Genomic DNA, 21,509 nt, shown 5'->3' on the forward strand with positions numbered 1-21,509 from the left:
AAAAACACGCCAACATTCCATTTGTGTGTTTTATTATTTCTCTAAACTTGAATTCGTCAATTCAAGCAACAGATCACACAAATAACAGATGGTGCCTTGAATAATACTCGAATTCACGTCTGACCACGAGCGACGTCACTCTGAGGACCAGAGTACGTAGGCGCAGGGACGCGAGTACGTCACTGTCCGGCTTTGAGCCCAGCGGCCGCAAGGAGAATGGAAAACGGCGTTCGGTTTGAAATTTCAGACCTTTCCGCGGTGCGTAGCAATGTGATTCTTTGCAAACGCGATCGTTAGCGCGCACTGTATGCTCTGCGCTTGTCAGCTCAAAATGGCCAGACCTGGTGAGGGGCCCTTTAAGACAAGCGGGAAGGAGACAGGACGCGAAGCATCGCGGAGGAGGAGGGCAGCTGGAGGCGCGCTAGGCAGACCTTCCCTGGCAGTTGCTACGGGTTGCACGCGCGTTATGGAGATGCCGAGTTCGTCTCGTGGCGAGGGCGCAGCGCACACAAAGGTATGAGACGTATGCGCACCAAAACTCTGCCGCGCAGCAGCGTGCGAAGTGACCTTCGTGCTGTCTATCGCTTTAAAGCAAATTGAGCGGCAATAACGCAGCATGCTCAAAGGTACGAGCCGTCGAAGCGCCTAGACTCTACCCGCAATGCAGACGCTTTCAAGATAGGGCGCGTGCTGCCGCGGAATACGCAGTGTCTACAGGAATACAACGCAGCCCCCTCCCCTCGCCCCGAAGCCTATCGCGCGACGGTAGACGGCGCGCATCCTTTTCGCTTTCCTCCCTGGCATGTGCGAAATTGAGCCGCCATCGTCGGCTCACCGTCGCACGCTTTCGCTCGCACATACAAGCATACGGCGCACGGGGACGATATAATCGCCTCTGCAGTTTATACGGAACACCGCGCCGGCGAAGACGACGGTAGAAATGCACCTCGAATGTTCATATTATTGCTATCGCAGTTATATAGGAATGTCACCCATGCGTTCCTGCGTAACCCGCGTTCACGATGTGTAATTTTTTATGCCTATACAGACCAGATTTTCTACATTTAGTTTTCGAAAACGTATCAGCTAGTATAAAAACACAAGCTTACTGGGTTAGCTTTAGCACGATAGCCTTAAGGACCCGCCTCGCAGAAAATCCGGCATACCGCGTTTGGCGTCGGACGTCGCATCGATAAGAAAGATTTTCGAACCACGTATACCCAGGCCTTCCATATGATGCAAGGAATTGACTGAACTAATTGAATTTCTCAAGCTAAAATACGTAGAAAAAGCATGAACTACGACTTACACACAACCTACAGACATAATAGCTCTCGAACTGTAATTTGTATATGCGATAAAACACAATTATGCTGCGCGAACACTCAAAGAAACCTCTTCACACACACAAACCGGCCGCTGCGTCCGCCATGCTGCGCGCGCGGGCATGACGGGTGTCCAGGGGGCCACGGAGCGGCGTGCCCACTTCCTTATATTAACTTCAGCTGGCACTCGCCTCTACCGCACCGCGGCCCACGCAAGAGGCCGTGGTTCCACCACAAAGCTCGTCTTCGTGCACAGCGTTCGCGGCAAGCGTTTCCAGGTAAGCCGGGAAGCGTGAGAAGCAGTCAGGGGTCTTCGAATGCTATCGCGTTCCACTCTTAAAGGTGAAGCTGAAGCGTCCTCCAAATTTTTATTGTTCTCAATCGCAAGCCACAGCAAATCGCATGAATTAGGAACGTATCAAGAGGTTCTGTTGTATTTGGTCGTGTGTTGAAGCGCAGTCGTTTTTGGCGCTTACTACTCATTCGGTGCCCTTGAGCCGTCGGTGAAGGTTTACTGGCATTTTTATATTCGCATTCTACGTAAAACAAGCAGTGGACGTATTACTTTTACTTTCGAAGGAGAGAATACTTGAAGGTGTTTCGCGCATTCACAACGTTGTATGTGAAAGGCTGCGCCCAATCTTCGTCAGCTATGCACGACCGCAATGGAGGAAGCGCAGGAGCCAATCTACAACGCAGGCCAAACCGAAGCGCGCTGACGCCATGACACAAGCCTGAGCATTTCACACTGCGGTCGAAGTTTCAATGCACGTCAAAGAAATTGAACGACAAGACCAGAGGAAAAGAAACTTTCGGAATACAAAGGGTATATTGGAACTGCCATCTGCTTTTTTCACTGAAACGAGCAGATTCGTCTCGAGAGAAGGACAAAAATTAAAGTTGGCTGGCGCCCACAGTCGTGCATGAAATATTGGGACGCCGTCTGTGATGCTTGAAAGGGAAGGCCAGCCATTTCGGACCTTCGATAGTAGAAGCAGACGGCGTTCTATTGAAAGGTTAGCGCGCGGTAACATTGTTTCAACGGGGCGCCGATGGCGAGGTCGACCAGTCGAGTTCCGTGAAGTCCGGCATGAAGACCACGCTGGAGTCCGAGCGGCGCTCGCTGGTCGAGCTGAGGCTGATGGGAACCCTGAGCGGCAGCCTGGTCCGAGGCTTCGGGCGCGGCGGCGATTCACTCACCACCCCGGGGTCCGATGCGCGGGCGCTGGGCTCCGCGTTCGCCGCCAGGAGGCGCCGAGGCCGCGGCATTGGTCGCAGCTGGGGCGAGCTGCGGCACACGCCTTCGTCGCCGCTGGGCCTGTCAAAATATTCACCGTTGCCGCTTTAGCGGATTCTTCGCTAAGACTGGCACGTTTTGGCTGGAGGACAAAATATTTCCCCACTGCATCATCTACCCCACGGTCCCGTCACGAATCTCCCCATAAACCCAATACCGCTATGCTTCTGTCGTCGTGTGTAATGCTACGAGTTTTCCCGAAGTATAAACATATTCCCCCTGACGAAGATGACGAAGAAGTGGCCATTGTGCAAGCTATCAGCTATACATTGATCAGCATCACAATTCCTTTTCAAATGTACCTGGGAAATAGTTTTCTGCGTAATTAGTGCTTCATTCGCCCAACAATACGCCTTAAGTGAGCAGTGTATTCTTTGCGGATGCCAGATGAAACAGTTCCTAACGAATTTTCGGCGGATGTCCGCAGGTATCTAGTGGAAGTCTACAACCTTTTTTTTTTTAAATAAATATTATTGGCAGGACACGGTCACAGTAGGTGTACATCAGGCTAGCTGAGTGCAGTGTCATCATAAGCAGCAGCGTTTGCGAACATATAAGACACTTTTTCAAGCGTGAATATGTAGTACCAAATAATTTCCTTTAATTGTGAACACGCAAGTCCTCGAAAAGCACGAAATGAAGTTGAAGAAATGGCATAGCGTCGTGGTTCCGAAGCTGTGGTTCTGCGTCACCTCCATGTCCTACAGCATACACGTCTGATTTCCACTACATTCGTGCTCACCCCGAGCACTTCTTGTCAGATTCTCATTCGACAATTTCTCAGGAGTGGTGATTGAGTACTCCATAAAATATGCAAAAACATGAAGCGCACAAGTGCCGTGCCTACGGATGACCCACAGATGTAGCGTCCTCACTCGTGCGACTCCGGAAGGAGAAAAACGCGTCATGTACTACGTGACCAAGCTTACAAGTCATCATATACTGTAAGGTCTAAACACGGCGAAATGCGTTGATTAGACGTTTGCCAGTAGGCGAGCCTCACCCTTCCATCAGCGACTACGAAGAAGTAAAACGCAGCTTTGACCCCGACTGCTGACGGGTCCACAAAGGCACCTCTCCCCCCCCCCCCCCCCCCCACCATTACCTGAAAGCCTGAACTTCGACGGGGGGAGGGGGGGTGGTGTACGCTTCGGAGGTGGGGATGCGGCGGAGTGTTGCGATAGCTTGGGCGTGGTATCGCAACCGATTCAATAGTGTTGATTGGCTGCGATACAGTCATCAGATTCCCTAGCCGAGTCGCGTAGCGAAGACGATGGTATTGAAAGCGGAGACTTTTCGTGCAGTGGGGCCGACGTGTCCTGATGTGAACTCGGACGTTTAGCATGCTCCTGCATGGAGTGCGCTTCCGTAACTGGAGCCGTGCAAATAATGTAAAATCAACCCTTTTTCGTTCATTCCTACAACTGGACGTATTCGTCGATTGGCTTGGTGGAGTCCTTGCCCTAACGCCGCCACGAGCCGCAACGAAACGTACAGTGCTCAGCAATTGAAACGCGATGCTCGAAGCGCGCGCCTCTCCTGTAGGTTGCCTGAATGGTAGACCATTCAGGCCCCCTCGTCACTCGGCAGTTCTTGCGCCACCGGTGGGTGATGCGGAGACCGAGCTGGTGCATTTTGTATCGCATGAAAGCGAGATTCTTTCTGATGCATTGTGACTGACTTCCCCCCCCTCCCCAGGTGATCACCCAGAGGTGATCGGTGCCGTGCTGTGCTGTAGGCGGACTTATCACATGTGTATCGCGTCTGGTTTCCTTGAAGAGTTATAATAAAGGCAGCATCAATATTTATCAAACATAGCGTGCATCGTCACATTAATTCACCCTCGCTCTGCGATCGGCTAGCCTGGTTAACTCAGATGACGGAACGACCACCCGAGAAAGGCGTTGGTCCCGGGTTTGATCCCGGAACAGGACGATTTCTTTCTTCCACTGCGAGGCTTCCTTTCTGAGAAACATATGGCTTTGCTTTGCAGCTTCGTGATACGATTCGGGTGGATGCCGATTTTTCCCTTTCACCGTAAATAAGCCACCATAAACGTAATGAATTCCAGATGCTCTCTGGCAGATTGTTTCTGCTCTTTAGGTAAAGTTTATTAGTGAGAATAGTGGACTGATTTTGCTTGATGTGTAATAAAGGCAGCAACAACGTAAACTGTTCTCTCTTATTTCGCGCCTTTTTATTATCGCACATATTTCAGTTCCCCGAATAAGCAACGCGTTCGTAGTCAGCACCCGTGTTAGTTTCCATCCCGTAGTCCTGTTCATCGCCGTGTTAGCTCACTGTGCCTACGTGAATAGTGAATAGCAGCTAAGTCTCACGTGGAGGGTCACACGGGGCCGCAGAGGGACAGCTGTACTCACGCGTGGCTCCCGGTGGGCGTCCCTCTCCTCCTCCTCCTGCTCGCCATCAGGTAGGCCTGCGGGTGCTGCAGCCCCACCAGGTGGCGCAGGCGCAACGGCTCACGGTCCTCGCACGACGATCCGAGCGCCGTGGTGCTGCGCGTGACGAACACCTCCGAGGCTGCGGTGGCCGGCCTCTGGGGCGCCGGTGGCTCCTGCCCGATCTGCTGGCAGATGTACAGCGTCTCGTCCAGCGTCGAGGTGCGGCCGAACGAGGCCGACCGCTCGCGCAGGTAGTGGGCATTGCCGGCCAGCAGCACCTGTGCGTGGCACCCACACGCCGTGGCGTGTGCCGGTCGCCGTTGGTTTGTGTTTGCTTGTTTGTTGTGTGCCCGAAGATAACCCTAACTTGTACTTTTCTCACGGTCTATAGCGCAAGTAGTCCAGGTTTTATTACATTATAAATTAACGTTCTGTCTCAAGGCCTCGGCCAAGCGTTAATTCTGCATGTGGACAAGTGCGAAGGAAGTAACTGCATGGTGTAGCTGTTGAGAGCAGGGTGACGGTGGCCATCGTTGGCATCGTCCCTGTGTCCACTGCAGAATGAAGGCCTCACGTAGCTATTTCCAATTGCCCATGTCCTATACGCCAGTAGAGTCCCTCCCATGGCAGCAAATATTTTAATTTCGTCAAGCCGCCTAATTCACTGACGCCCTCAAATAATCGATATTTCCCAATTCATTTGCTGTAACAGACCACCAATTATCTGTTCTACGAATTGCATGGCTTGCACAACGTCACGTCCTCCTCTTATCTCCCCTAGAATATCGGCTACCACTGTTTGCTCTATAATCTACACCACTGTCTTCCGGTCTCTTGGTGTTACGCCTATCATTTTTCGTTCCTTGACTAACTGCGAGCTTTCCTGTAGCTTCTACTTTTTTATAATGCGGCTTGAGTCCCACAAGATAATACTGATATAACATAATTTGTACAATTTTATATCCCTTTATTTTCAATAGCGATAATCTACCATGCTTGGCTTCAAAGTACGTGCAATATATATGGTTCGCTATTCCGCATATTCGCACAGAACGCAAAGACCTTAAGCTCCTGAGGCCCGCCAATGGAAGATTTGTCCAGTATATTGGACAACCGAATACAGCGTGTCATGGCTATTGCAACATATTTTTCCTCATGGGCACGGCTTATTCAGCTGCTACTAGGACCCGTGCTGTCATCTATTGACTATACAGCCAAAGTCGCGCTGTTGCCCGCGTTTCCAAGAGAGTTGAAAATGGCGGGACTGAGCGTGAGCGCCTTTTGCGGCTGCCGCCTAAGAAATAAGTGAATTTACATTGTCGCGTATACCATGATGTAGTATACACGCTGAATGAAGATCCAGGCGTTTGTACTTTACGAAACGTAAGCATCGAGGCGCGATGCCGAGATGAGCCTCGTTGTCCTCTTCTTCAGTCCCCTTGCTGTGCCTCACCATGTCGCATTAACCCCTCTTCAAAAAAAAGAAGGAAAACATACATAGGCTTGACGTGAGGGCGCCGAAATGACCTAGGACAAACACATAGGCTATAGCCACAATTACTGTGGTGTGCGATATTGTCACGTGGTAGTGACGGTAAAGAACACAGTAGTAGTACTGTAAAAGACGAAACTAACTTTTATTGGGCGAACCTGTGCCCACAAAAACAGGCTACGCTCAAAGAACGGCGACACCGGCGAACGCAGTCGGCGATCGTCGAAATCTGATCAGCGGGTCAAGCGCGCCGGCTTTTATAGGTCAGTCATGGAATGTTCCAGAGTAATTGCTGGGACCCGCGTGCCTCCCACAAAGTTCTACACCTATCGCGTCGCGCATACATGCAATCATATTACTCAAGGTTCGGCGACAACAGACAGCGGATAGAAGCATCGACAACATTCTAGAAACTTCCGATACATGTAGACGCGCCCTGCGCTGAGCTATAACGTTTCCTAGACGGTAAAAGCGCTCACCCGTAAAAGATAAACAAGTTCATGTGTCAGTATAGTCACAAGGCACTGAGGGACGAGTAACAACGAAAACTAACCTAAGCGGCTGAAAACGTCGAATATTAGGAACTATAGTACGGTTTCAACCGCGCAACGTGCAGTCTCAGATTGCGGTTGTCGACCTCGGGGAGGCTAGTTTCCGTCAGGAAGGACTTCGTAATTCACGTCACTAATTCGCTGCAACACTCTATCAAATCGGAAGTAGCGACTCAAAGGCTTCTCGGATAGTCCTTTTCGGCGCACGGGAGTCGAGACCAAAACTTGATCACCAGGTTGGAACTCGACTCGTCGACGGCGGAGATTGTAACGGTGCGCATCGATGCTCTGTTGTTTCTTTATGTGCACTCGGTCAAGCTGACGGGCAAGCTGAAGCGTTGCACGAAAAGTTCGACATCTTGGACGAGGATGATCATCGATGTTCTCGCTCGGCAGCATTGCTTCTAAAATAGTCTGCCCTTCACGGCCGTAAACGACGTAAAACGGCGTGAAGCGTGTTGTTTCTTGCGTAGCAGTGTTATAGGCAAACGTTACGTAAGGGAGTATCTCGTCCCACATCTTGTGCTGTACATCTACATACATAGACAGCATGTCAGTCATCGTTTTGTTAGGTCGTTCGGTCAAGCCCTTTCTCTTCGGATGATAGGCAGTTATCCTTCGATGGGTTGTGCAGCTGAGTTTAAAAACGTCTTCAATGAGCTGTGCTGTAAAGACGTTGCCTCGGTCTGTGATGACGTGCGATGGGGCGCCATGCCGTAGGACGATGCTCCGTATGAAAAACTGGGCAACCTCGGAAGCTGTGCCTCGAGGCAGCGCCTTTTTCTCAGCATAGCGCGTTAAATAGTCTGTGGCGACAATTATCCACCTGCTGCCGGAAGACGACAGTGGAAATGGCCCCACAAGATCCATGCCGACCTGGTCGAAAGGTTTGCCAGTTGGGTCAATCGGATTCAGCAATCCCGCAGGCTTTACAGCTGGCGACTTTCGGCGCTGGCATTCACGGCAGGCTTGGACGTCAAGCTTAACACACTCGGCAAGTTTCGGCCAGTAGTGGAATTTGCGCACTCTATCAAGTGTTTCCGTAAAACCCAAATGGCCAGACGGAGGCTCGTCATGTCAGGCTAACGAAACTTCGGCACGGAGGTCTGCTGGAACGACCAAAAGGTAGGTCTTGTTGTTGGCATCGGAGTTCTTCTTATACAAGACGCCATGTCGTAAACAAAAAGACGACAATCCTCGAGCTACATGCCGGGATATTGATTGGTTTCGTCCTCCCAGATGTTCGAATATAGGCCGTAGTGCGTTGTCTGCGCGCTGCCGTTTGGACAAATCAGTAACGCTTACGGCCCCAAGAAAAGCACTGTCGTCCTCAATGTCTTGGTCGGTAGTGTCGATAGGGGCGCGCGAGAGTACATCAGCGTCAAGTAATGTATGTTTGTACAACAAGAATATGAGAGCTGTCAACATGACCGATCGCATGATCAGCTATTACCAAATGAAGGCCTAATGGCCAACACCTTAGGCCAAGAAATGGACCACAAGGTGCGTTTTGCACTTGACGGACATGACCTTAAGTAACTCATCGTTACGCTACAGAAGTATGCGCTACCAGCAAGAACGACCCAGGGACACATTCCAGTTTCTTTTTTTTTTTTTTTTCGCGTATCTGTGGCAGAAGCTCTGGTTACTGAAGCACTGCAAATTCCCACAGACAACGGCAATGATTCATACTGGCAGCCACCCAAAAAACGGGCTCCACCACCTCCTCTTCAAGTCCGATCAAAAAGAATCGGTAATTTGCCACGACTTTCAGAAGCTCCGAACGCGGCTCGTAGTAGGATGGAAGATTGCAGCATGAAAACCAAGTTTTTTTTTTTTTTTTTTTGCACGAAGTGTCAGCTTTTGTATTACATCCGAAAGGAGCGATGATGCTTTGAGGAAGCTCACTCCTCCTACTCTAAGAGATCCATATGCATGGATCTTGTTTGGCATTGTTGATTTGTACTTTCATATTTGTAGCAGCCGCAAACAAAAGATTATTTTTGTTGCAAAATACTTTGTTTCAGCCACTGGCCCCAACTATGCTATTCCATCTGTTCACGGAAAAGTTTCAGCCACTGGCCCCAACTATGCTATTCCATCTGTTCACGGAAAAAATAACGCCTGGAGGCCCAATGTCCAATATATAGGACATTGTGCCAAGTCCAAACTACGCTCCACACAGCAAAACTGCATAACGCTTTTCACCTACGCACCACAACAACGCATTTTCGAAAGCTTAACAGAAATCCGGGAACCTAAATTCACTCTGGGCCTCAGTTACTGAAGATTCACTGAACACCTAGCAAAGCGATTTCGGGTATGTTCACCTCAGCTGCGTGATTTGTGCAAGTTGACAGCGGCTAAATACTCTTACACTTTATGATTATCTGTGGCTGGTCTAATTTTTGCCCTTTAAATATTTTTATAACACGCCGTTTTTAAAGATCCCGATAAACTTTTCATTTCACTGTTACACCAAAACTTGTGATACACAAACTTTCAATTTTGCTAACACTAGTAAACCGGCACAAGTGTCACGAATGTCATTCACAAGAATCTTATTCATCTTTATTCTAAGTTTAACGATATTCCCAGAAGTTCGCTTACCGTTTGCCTAAAGAAAGCATTAAATGCATTTAACAAATGCATTAATAGGATGAAAATATTCGGTCCCGCACTAACTAAATCTTTCTCTTTGAAAGCAAGGCACGTAATCCACGGGATAAGCTTTACCCGCATCATCTGGGAGTGTCTGTCGTTCGCTTCGCAGAACGAGCTCTCCAACTTGGCAGTGGTGGCCCGGCTGACGCTGCTGCATGCCTCGGTCTGCACCGCCGATGACCGGCGGCACATCTGCGTGTACGGCAGGAGTACTTGTGATCAGAGCGTAATTGAGGACCGCTTGTTGAACGTAGCAAAAGAAGGTCTTCGCTATATCGTTCCTGATTTCTGTCAATGAGGATCGAAGTATGGGTCGGTGCTCAAGTTCGAAAAAAAAAGAAGAGAAGAACCAATCTCTACCGAAACCTCTTGCACGCTGTTCAGTGATAAGTTATGTTCTACAGAGCGTTCTTACGAAGATGACTAGACCTCCTATAAAATACTTATGCGGGAAGCGCATTAAGTTGCTGCACCGCGTACAGAAACGTACGCTATCTGTCTGGAATTTTATAGCGACTCTATATGGCAGTTTGAGAGCACTTCCTGAGTGACCATATTTTCGGAGCAGGACCGCTCCCATAACTAGCGTGTCGGCCGTGTGTTTCAATACCTGATGGAAAGCAGCTGTGCATCGCGGATTGGTCCGCGAAGCAATCGAGGGCTCCAATACCGGTACCGCGGAAATAAGATACAATTTCACACAGCACATCGAAAACTACTGAGCCAGTGTAGTGTGGTTGCCTGCTGCGAATATGGCCATTGATAAGACTAGCAGAATTAATACAAAGCGGGAACTATAACTCTCAAGTTGTAAGATCAAAACTAAGGAGTGAAACATTTTTTTTCTATTTTAACATCACAACGAGATAGTCAGCTAGCTTTATTGTTCGTCATCGCCACACTCAATCGCAGCCGCCCACTCTGTGACTTGACGCTGAATCTTTCCCGGCTTTCGGCCATTCTGCTACTGCTTACCACAGCGTCCCATAAAATGGCTATTAAATTAGCCTTCGGTGCAAACGATTGTGTCTGTGATGTAGCGTTGTATTAACATGCGCCATCAAACACGTCATGGGAGCGCCGCCAAGATTCAGAAGTCAAGAAGGCGCTGAGACACGCGTATTGTTTATTTATTTATTTATTTATTTGTTTGCTTGTTTGTTTGTTTGTTTGTTTGTTTGTGTGTTTGTTTGTTTGTTTGTTTGTTTGTTTGTTTGTTTGTTTGTTTGTTTGTTTGTTTGTTTGTTTGTTTGTTTGTTTGTTTCTTTCTTTCTTTCTTTCTTTCCATCTTTCTTTCTTTCTTTGTTTTGGTGGGGCGCGAGGGGAAGGCAGTTGAAGGAGTTGGAGGGGCTCTTCATTCTCAGTACAAAGGGAAAAAATAGGAATTGTGTTCATAAATACAGAAAGCTTTCTAGTCTTGCTCAAATTGCAATGAACAAGACACAGCGCCAGCAACGGTGCCTGATTTCCAACCGTTTTAAGGAAACCCGCATAGGTACATAAGCGGGCACCTAACCTAACCTAGCCTGACCTAACATAGATGAATGCACGGCCTGTCTGACCTGGATTTCGGTAGCAGTGCTCCTGGCGCTCGAGTGCATCGGCGACGGAGTGACGAAGTCGCTTGAATCGCTGGCCGATGATGGCCGTGCCTGCACGCACTGTAAAAATAACAAAAAATAACACTCGTAATGCAATAGAGAAGTGTTCTTGTCTAGTAGCATCTCCAACGGTTTACGTCGTATGCCTTTGCTGTTTAGATCGCAACAATGGGGCAGTATCATTAAGAAAAAGAAGAAGGAAATACATCTGGCTCCTTGTCACGACAAACTGACTTCAGGAGATACGCTGTACTTAATTGCAACAGTTTCCTTTTGATGGAGATCATTTATTATATAATGATGTTGTCTTTTAACATATGTCGGGTCATAGGCGATCTAAAACGAATGCACATATAGTGCAGGGACAGCTGGACGCCCCGGTTTGGCGACTGTGCGCTGTGCAAAACATTTACGACAGCAAATTGCAACAGCCCCCGACCACTGTCGTTCTTTCCTTTTGCTTCTTTCTTGAGCACCTTTCGCTGCGACGTGTAAAAAGTGGCGCGCTCCACGGTAAATGTTAAAGAAGGCGCACTAGTTTAGAGCAGTGCGCATTCATCTACCTAGGAAACGATATTGCAAGCGTTTGGTAGAAGCTTACTAAGACTGACAACTGAGCGAGTTGCTATACGTTTGTGGTGGAAGAAACAGCGCGAAAATTAGGGCAGGACCCAAACCCTTGCGTGATAATTTTGTCTTTTTTCCATTACCTAATTATCGCACTCTTATTTTCATCATGATTTTCAGAAAGGCTTTCATTGAAGACAATTTAGAGTAGTCCGAGGGTAGCGGATAGTTTGTGTGGGGTGTCGAGGTCTTCAGTATATAGCAAAAAAACAAGTCAGAAAGATCATATCAGCACTCCTTCGAGACTTTTTTATTGTCGCTTCCTGCTGGCGCTTTGGCGAAAGGGTTTCTGAAATCATTCGAATAACGCTTCCACCTTTCGTGAAACAGTCTGCATACCTGTGGAGTCCATGCATCCCCTGAGCATGCTGTGAGCACCGTGGCCTCCGAGAGTGTCCGGGTGTCCTGCTCCTCCGAGACCCCCGTCGCCTGCAGGCTGATGGCGCTGTCCTCGTCGACGTTTACCTGAGCCGAGAAAGAGTGGCTTACCGCCTGCAGCGGCGCGTGACTGCTGGTTTGCGACGACAGAAACGCGCAGCTGGGCTTTTTGGGTGACGCCATAGCGGGCAAACGCGAACATTTCTCGACAATATAGGTGGCACCTGAGCAGGCGCCAAGGTCTCATCGCCATTAAAAAGTGGAAATTACGCGCTACACAGAAGACCGAAAAAAAATAGAGAAATAATGAGCTTTAACAAGAAGGTCGGCTCAGTTGCCTAAGCAGGTGTGAGGCGTATGGTGGGGATGTTAAAGTTAAAATTATATATATATATATATATATATATATATATATATATATATATATATATATATATATATATATATATATATATATATATATATATATATATATCAAAGGCAGAAAGGCAGAACACGTGCATAATCTCGTGGTCAATCCAGCCATATGCGCACGAACTCGGATGGAGAATTGATAGTTCGCCGATCGTTGGCCTCATTTGGTGTCGCAGTCAGTGCCTCCAATGAGACACTTCCACGCAAGACCAGGACCACCCCTCAATAGCTGCCTGACTGCTGAACGAGCACCGCTGTTGCACTTCACTGGCGACGACATCGCATTCGGCTCGGTCTCTGCCTCCTCCTCGTTGTCCAGGCGTTGCCCTTGATGACCTCGCGGTACTACGCCGGAGCTGGGGCTGCGTCAAAGTCGGCATGCCGGCCTCGCGTCCGCCCGCGCTCAAGTAAGGGCCTGTTCACACTCGAGCCGCCCATCGCCGCAAGCCGCACTGCACGCTTGCGGTCGCGCGAAAGATTGCACGTATCGAACACTTGAACACTTGTGCAATTTCCTTGTTCCTTATGAATGAATGAATGAACCGGTCGGGTCAGTCGGTCGGTCGGTCGGTCGGTCGGTCGGTCGGGTCGGGTCGGGTCGAGTCGGTTGGTCGGGTCGGGTCGGGTCAGGTTGGGTCGGTCGGTCGGTCGGTCGGTCCGACTTATGTCGGAAGCTTCTTGTGTAAGAGGTTTAGTGTCGGTATGTATTGCTTTGTATGCAACACCAGTCCTGGGCTTCTCTCCTATTTAGATTGGAGTGCGGAGAGCCGAGATTTAAAGTATCTTGAAATGCCACATATATGGACAGAACCAAGCTAATGTTACCCGCCATGGTTGCTCAGTGGCTATGGTGTTGGGCTGCTGAGCACGAGTTCGCGGGATCGAATCCCAGCCACGGCGGCCGCATTTCGATGGGGGCGAAATGAGAGAACACCCGTGTATTTAGATTTAGGTGCACGGTAACGAACCCCAGGTGGTCGAAATTTCCGGAATCCTCCACTACGGCATGCCTCATAATCAGAAAGTGGTTTTGGCACGTAACACCCCATAATTTAACCCAGCTAATGTTGTTTGTCGTCGCTTGGAGATACTCAGATTATATACTCGGAATATTCCGCCTAAAACAAAATTCCTCTTAAATAATTAATGACCATCTGAAATATTATAATTATACGAAAAGTGTGAATAAGGAAATTGTAGAACACCGCGAAAACCTGTTGCTTAATACGTGCTACATAAAAGTGTTTTTCCAAGCGGGAACGGATTTCAAGAATGCATGCAAAATTGCCGCACGACTGGCCGCTCGCGGCGCTATGCGTGTATTCGCGGGTTTCTTTCACGCTCGGAAGAACACTTTTATGTAGCACGTATTGAGCAACATAAGGCTGTATCGGGAGTTCTTCTACCGATAGAAACGCGTCTGTAATGTCCGTATATTTGCTATCGCAATAAGATAACGAGAATAAGCGACGGTATCAGAACGTTTATAACACGCCGTGATATATTGTTGCACTATACAGCACTGAAAAAAGCAACAGGTAAATATTGCGCGAGAAAAGAATTTGTTCGTCCGTTTTAGTAGCGAGCACCTAAAAAATTGGCCAGAACCGCCAGCCCACAAAAATACTAACCTAAGTTTTTTCTTTTTTGGGGGAAAAGCCGGGCACCTGCCTATTCTGTGACGATATAACGGTTGTACCTTTGTACTTCTTGGGTACTTCTGCGTGTTTTTGAAACATTTACACTGTGCTTGCAGAAAATTTGTTTTGCTATCACGTTGAATGCGGCAGATCAGCTTAATTTAATATTTGTAACCAAGCGAATAAAATATATTGACAGTGTGATCACATCTTCCTGTATAGAGTACAAAAATTCTCTGATATAGATATTTACAGTGGAACGGGTAAAACCTAGTGTAATTCCAATCATTCCTGACCAAAAAAGATACAACGGTTCCATTATTTTCAGTCCATTGAACATTTTCCTACACATTGCACCTTTATGCTATATGCTTGGCAAAGGGAGGCTAGCACTACGTGCATGTCTAGGCTGGCCAGCCAATTAAGTCGTACACCAAGGAACTTAGTTCGACGTGATTTCGACAGGCTTTTCACAGCGACCCTGCGACGAGTGTTCGGGGAGTGTTTGGGGCGAAAAGCAGAAGGTGTCCGCACCTCGCGAGCCCTTGAGTTGCCGCCGACAGCCAGAAATGTGGGCGGCGCATCCGGTGGGCTGCCGACGTGAGGCGAATCGTCGCTCGAAGTCGGAATGTGCAAGCTCTGCAGAAAGCGCACACGTCTGTCAAGCGAGTGTCTCGGCATCGATCGATGACGTTTTAAGAACCGAACGCGTGAATTAGTGATGGAGAAGTTCAGTTTGGCAGCTCACATAATGAGCCGCGCGAATAACCGGCGCTACATTAAAATAATGGCAGAATGAGCAGACGCTGCGAATCTTGCTCGGTGGATTGCACTCGGGGCAACAAACACAGCTCGGCGCTGGGACGAAAGGACTGAGGTGGGAGTCCACGACACGAGCGCTGTCTCACAACTTCCCCGGAATATTTGCGAGTGCAGAACATACCGCACATACACGTGCATACACAGTCTACCCAGAGTGTACACGTGTATAAGCAAAAAGAAAACGTGTGCCAACAACGCCGTGGAAACGCAAGTAAAATATCAGAAGCGGCACGCTGTCACGCAACACACTCTGGCTATAGCTACTTATCAACGCAGGTATATTTCATACCATGCATGCTGTTAATTTTGTTGTTGTTTTTGTTTCTGCAGATGTATACAGTGTGGGTAGATTCGAATAAAATTTCAGTTGAGAGTCGGCGCTCGCGTCGTGCACTTCGTTCTCCCGTCATTCATCACAGCGTCGACTTTTTGTTTGTCGTTCGGGAAAAAAAAAATGAGCACCTTCTGAAGGTTAACGCGAATCAAGTCGGTGGGAGGAGATAGAAATAGGACGGAGTCAGGTAACTCGAGATACGAGCATCGGTGATGGCAGATTGACCGTGCTTGTGACAATCCCTTGTCCTCAGCAGCCGAACGCTATATAACGCACTTAACCGCCATGGCGCGTTATCTTAATTTGGAAGTTTTCACGAGAGCAGTGCATACAATTGTGCCCAAAACTGCTTTTGAATACCTGGCCAGGGATTATGCTTGGGAACGATGTCAAAGTTACACATTGTCGTAGGGACAAACATGAATAATTTTTCATTATTCTTTCATACTCATAGCGTTGCAGAATATAAAATACAGGAGGGCATAAGGTAGTCGGCGACCTTAATGGGTCCTCCTTACAGAAACATCTACACAATAGAAAAATGAAAAAGAAACTGAACTCAAACCCTCATAAAGAACGGTCTCGAATATCGTCGAAGCAATCAAACTGCCACTAAGACAGGATAAAAATGGTTACTACTGACAGAAATGGATAAATAACACAAGCGAAAATCAATGAAGCACATCTTAAGAATGCTTATACATTAAGCTCAAAATTAAACAGGCATGCAGAGGTTGTATATCAAAGGCGAAATATAACTAGAGAGACAAGAAAGCATTAAACCAAACTAAGAAATACACATACACTGCCAAATGTTAAGGAGGAGTATAGCTAGTTACAAGAAACTTTGCAAGTTCTTTTTTAAAGGCTGTGCAATGACAGAATATTTTATAAAGAATCTTATGGTATTCAAAAACTAGATAACCAATAAGAATATACCGTTCGGTTAGAGTAATTTGTTCGAATCTGTGGGAAGATGAAGCTTTGGACGTTAGCAAGCCTAGTAATATATTTATTTTCTATATACAGACAACGCTAGAATGCATGAAAAAAAGATCTGGTGAGTTACAACTTTAAAGCTGGTCTTATAGCAGCGCTTTATTATTACACATTGCCAATCTAGATCTTTAAAAAGGTATATTCCCCGTCGAGCTCAACCACTGTAAGATAGCCCCAAAGATTAAAAAAGGCGTGAATATAAAATCGATAATTATAGTCTCATTTTTATTCTTGACCTATTCAGTAAAGTACTTGAAAAGCTAGTTTAAATGACGCTGTCTAGCTCTCTTCATAAGTTTAACTTGCTACAGCCAAAATAGTTTGGCTTTCGGCCAGAATATGCTACTCATTTGGCAGTCATAACTTTTACTTAAAAAATGCTAACTAGAAATCGATCACGGTAATTACGTTGGCTCTACCTTTGATTATTTCACCAAAGCATACGACAACATTAACCATATTATTCTTTTTTCAGAAATAGAGTTTTAAGAGATGATAGGAATCCCTCCAACTATTTTAAGGACACCTCCACAATAGTAAACAAACTGTCAGCTCACCATGAGTCTTATGTAACACAAGCAGTCACTAACATAGGTGTACCTAAAGGCTCTGTTATTGGTCCAATTTTATTTTTAATTTATGTTAACGATCTTCCTAACTGTCTCACTTCTTCCACAGATTAGTTGCTATACGTCGACAATACAACGGTTCTTACTACTAAACCATCATTACGCAATTAACTTTTAATCTAAATCGGGACCTCATAGCTTTATAATTCTCGTGTAGGAGCAATGGATTTCTCATCAACGCCTGAAAAAGTAAAGTCGTGGTCTTTGGCTCAACATCAAAACGTTCAAGTCCTCTCAATATTCACCATCATTTTTATCAATTTTAACCGAGGAAGTTGAACTCGACAGTTTCATGAAATTTAATTTACATGTCTTACTGTTGCGGAAAATATAATCATATGGTATCAGAATTGTAGCATATATGCATTGCTGGAAGTTGAACTTGACAGCTTCATCAAAGTTAATTACTGACTAATAGGGAAAATATCACATAGTATTAGAATTTCACTTAGAGTAGGAAAACTTTTGTATTGCGCACATTAATTGCAAGATATTACGCTTTCATTCAAGGTCATCTCAGCTACTGCATAACTTCTTGGCGATTAACCAATCGCTGTCATCTAGCACCTTCACTACTGATACATAACCAAGCTATCCGCCTCATCACTCGTAGTCTACGCGATTGCCAAATCACAACACGGTATCAGCAGCTGAATATATCTTTAGAGAGTCTAATAAACAATAATATAGTTAATCTAATGTATCGAATCATTACAGGTCATAACCTACTTCAGTTTATTCGCAGAGAATAGTTACTAAATATTAACGCGACAATATTTGTTTCCGTACAAACCTTTCTTTTGCCAAAAGTACGAACAAATTGTGGCACCCATACTGGTTCTTTATTACGCATCAAACTGTGGATTTCAATACCCTGAGATTTAAAACTGTTATGTTTATCATCGTTCAAACGAAGCTTTTCATGTGTGATTTCTTCAGCGTTGAACAAATAATTATTGACAGTTCCTGTTCTGGTTGACAATGTTCAACGATTTACTAAAACTTCTCGAGTGACCCGAATGCCGAATTACTAAATTTCATGAACAATTGATGTATTTATTATTCATCCTCATATTTCTTTATCTAAACGTTATACAATATTGTTTCATGCACTACTACATTCCCTTCTATTGTATATTTCGAGTGTGAACTTGTTTGGAGTTTTAGTACTCCTCGCTTATTATTGTTTAGTATCTGTCTGCTCCTACCTCAATTCCTTAAAACGCGTAGTATGCGAAGTCCCACTACAGTCGCTTCACTTGGGGATATCTTCCTATATTTAATTTTGCCTAATTTACTCTCACAACACAGGGGCAATAAACCTCAACCTCAATAAAGGAAAATTAGCACGAACGTTATATTCACAGCCCATAGCAGGTTCCCTCCACTAAAAAGTGAAGAAAAAAACATGCACGAAGTATGGACAGTAGCAAAAAAAAACACCTGTTAAACACGAATGAGGAAAATATCTAACGAAAGCCAATACCTTATGCGCACTCTAATATTAGTTCCCAGCAATAATATTTTATCGATTGTGATGATAACAAACACGAAGCGTTGCTCGGGCCATTGAACAAGAGCGACAAGGAAGATCATTTCATTGTATCGTTACATCGTGCATGTACTAATTACGGGCATCAAATGTGGAGCCCAAACGACACAACATATTAAATGTCACTCAATAAAAAAGCGTTGCACTGCCTGTGAGAGCCCAAAAAAATGCATAAGCTTGAAACCTTCTTATTTTCATGTTCATCTCTTCAACACGCTTCTCCTTTTAAAGCATACTTGTACGCCTTAGCGTCTTGTTTCATTTTTCCATCTTTCTTTCTACCTACTACACGCACCGTTTATCTAGAATCAAACTTTGTTAATGGCGATGCTGGAGTGTTTCTTTTGCCGCGTAATTTTATTCAACCAATTACTCTTAATTGCAAATACGTTCTGTGCAGCTTATATTTCGTCTTGAATTGCCTGTATTTCGATATGTGCACGTTTCTGTTTTCATTTAATTGATTGGCGTATTCCGCCTACTAGCAAATGTGTTTGGCTCGCATTTGTACATTTCGGGGTACAGGCTACGTCAAGCCGAACCTCGGGCTTTTAAGAGGAAGCTTTAGCTCGGGGCTCCTTTCTGAATACATGTGAACTGAGAGATCGTTTTTCTCAGCAACCACTGTACCAAAAGAGGTGAAGTTTGTTAGTTCAAAACAAAAAGTTAAAATATAGTGACTGTTGAGGCGCATTTTAGACTTAGGCTGTCGACACTTCTTTAAAAAAAAGTTGTCAAAAATCGCTAATTCTCAGAAGAAGAAACTATCAAGTTTACAACTCTGCAACTCAGCAATAAAAAACGATATCCCGATGTTGAAAACTGCATATTATAGTATACCTAAAGAGCACAAAATTAATGAATATATATTAACGGTGTATCGCTCCGTAATATACAGTTCATCTTTGAGGATGGCTTTTGCAATGTCCTTGTAAACACTAACAAATTCACGTAAGCTGTAAATTTATACAACGAATTTGTCCGCTTTCGATGCTGTACCGAATATCTAACAGAACGCGTAACAGAACGACGATCCAGAGGGACAAATTTGTAAAGTATGGGCTTGCTTTTTTTTACCTTACAACTTGTTAAAAATTCTTGTTGGAACATTCAGCCATCAATAAATATTTCGTTTCGACAGACATACCAATTTACCTTTTTCGCTAACATGCAACAAATTTCATTAAACGCGGCCCGGAGGTTACCTCAGGATAGCATTTCTGCATTTTTACACGTTTTTGAATAGGCAACGTCGGAGTTGAGCCCGAGCCGAAGGTTCCTCCTAACCGGTAGCCCTAGGCAGCAATGGTGGTCGACGTCGAATAAAGGTTCATTCGATATTCGATCCACCAGGGACGGCACAGCGCACTCACCAAATGCGTGTCCGAGCACACCGATTCGGTCGGCGTGGCCACGACCGTGGCCGGCATGTCCCAGCCCAGCGCCACGGTGTGGCGGACCGACTCCTCGTAGTCCTCCGGGCAGCACAGCGAGCTTGTACTGCTCGATGCTGCAGGGGCCAGCAATGTGCGCCTGTCTGCACGAGCGATTCGACCAAAAGGAAAGCATCACGTTTCATCATGCAAAATAGTAGCATCGTACAGTCACCGGAAGTCAACAACAGTTGTTCGATCTCCGAATAACCGAACAAAACCCAAGAGGTAGCCCGTTGCTCGCCACTGACACCAATATATTCGTGCCAATAGCTTGCCGTGAACGCGAGAGGTGATCAGAATACAGAAGCATATGAGAAATACGATGCTAACTTTTACTGTGATATGACAGAGGTAAGCCTTGCACTATTGCGCCTCTACTTCTGCATACCGACGATTGTCTTTTAATGCCAAACATTCGATGGCTACCTCCTCGCGTTTTTCGCGTGGCCGGTCGTCGGCGTAGCCTTCGCGCCGCATGCGGTTGTGTTGTGAGCAGCTAGTTCCTACCGATGTCATACGCTCTCTCCCTAAAGGGCGCGTCTAAGTCAGCGTTCCACGTTATAAGCCAGGTTGCATTATATAGTGTGAAGCATGCTTTGAGTAACATTCCGAATAAATGGCCAGAGTAAAATTGATTTCGAATAAAGACTGATGAATACGAAAGAAAGTAAATGGGCCATGAGAGTGTGCGACTGTTTGCACACGAAAAATATTGACTCACAGTGGAGGAATAGCACCAGGAGATAATCTCCTGCATGGCGGTAATGGAAAAGAAACTGGCTATGAGCAACCACCTAAGAGTGTTAAAATGATATCAGTAAAGACACTATTTATGATAACTCAAATCAAAGTTCTTTTCGTAGTGAGAAAAGGATGCCGGAGAACGTGCAGTTATATTAAAAAAGGTACACCAAAGAAGACGAAGCATGTGCTTGGTGCAGTAAAGCTATGAAAACGATGGAACATGTTTTATTAGAATGTGAAAATATCTACACAGCTGTCGCTTTAGGCTCCGCCGGCCTTGAAGCACTTTGGTTTAGGGATAACACGGGGGAAAGTAAGCATGCCCGCCACAGAGATTGCCCGCCACAGAGTAACGAGCGTTTGTAGGTTTGGTGACAGAAAAGTAGGGAGACCATAAACAACGGAAGCGTAGACAAAAGAAAGTTCCCAATAATCGTTCAAAAAGTTTGATGCGTGGAATTTATTTGTCCTTCAAAAAAAAAATACGATATACGATAGGTAGGACATCAGGTAAAAATAAGAAAAAGAGCTTAGTGGCGGAGCCCACCATCCCGTTTCAAAGGGACGGTGGCGTACCAGACTTAGATCGGTGGCTAGATAGG

General features: G+C 46.1%; 1 protein-coding gene across 1 annotated transcript in view; it reads right to left on the minus strand.

Moving 5' to 3' along the window:
* Window positions 1-1,879: 1,879 nt before the first annotated feature.
* Window positions 1,880-21,509, minus strand: part of LOC126534727 (uncharacterized) — a 31,596-nt gene continuing 11,966 nt past the window's right edge. Inside the window, exons 7-13 of the mRNA XM_050181974.2 lie at window positions 20,101-20,264; window positions 14,926-15,030; window positions 12,299-12,424; window positions 11,294-11,392; window positions 9,753-9,923; window positions 5,004-5,302; window positions 1,880-2,643 (exon numbers count right to left, since the gene is read on the minus strand). Coding sequence (XP_050037931.2) covers window positions 2,364-2,643; window positions 5,004-5,302; window positions 9,753-9,923; window positions 11,294-11,392; window positions 12,299-12,424; window positions 14,926-15,030; window positions 20,101-20,264 — 1,244 coding nt within the window. The 3' untranslated portion in view covers window positions 1,880-2,363. The remainder of the gene's footprint in view (window positions 2,644-5,003; window positions 5,303-9,752; window positions 9,924-11,293; window positions 11,393-12,298; window positions 12,425-14,925; window positions 15,031-20,100; window positions 20,265-21,509) is intronic.

The sequence above is a fragment of the Dermacentor andersoni genome, chromosome 7 (assembly GCF_023375885.2).
Source record: "Dermacentor andersoni chromosome 7, qqDerAnde1_hic_scaffold, whole genome shotgun sequence".
NCBI lineage: Eukaryota > Metazoa > Arthropoda > Arachnida > Ixodida > Ixodidae > Dermacentor > Dermacentor andersoni.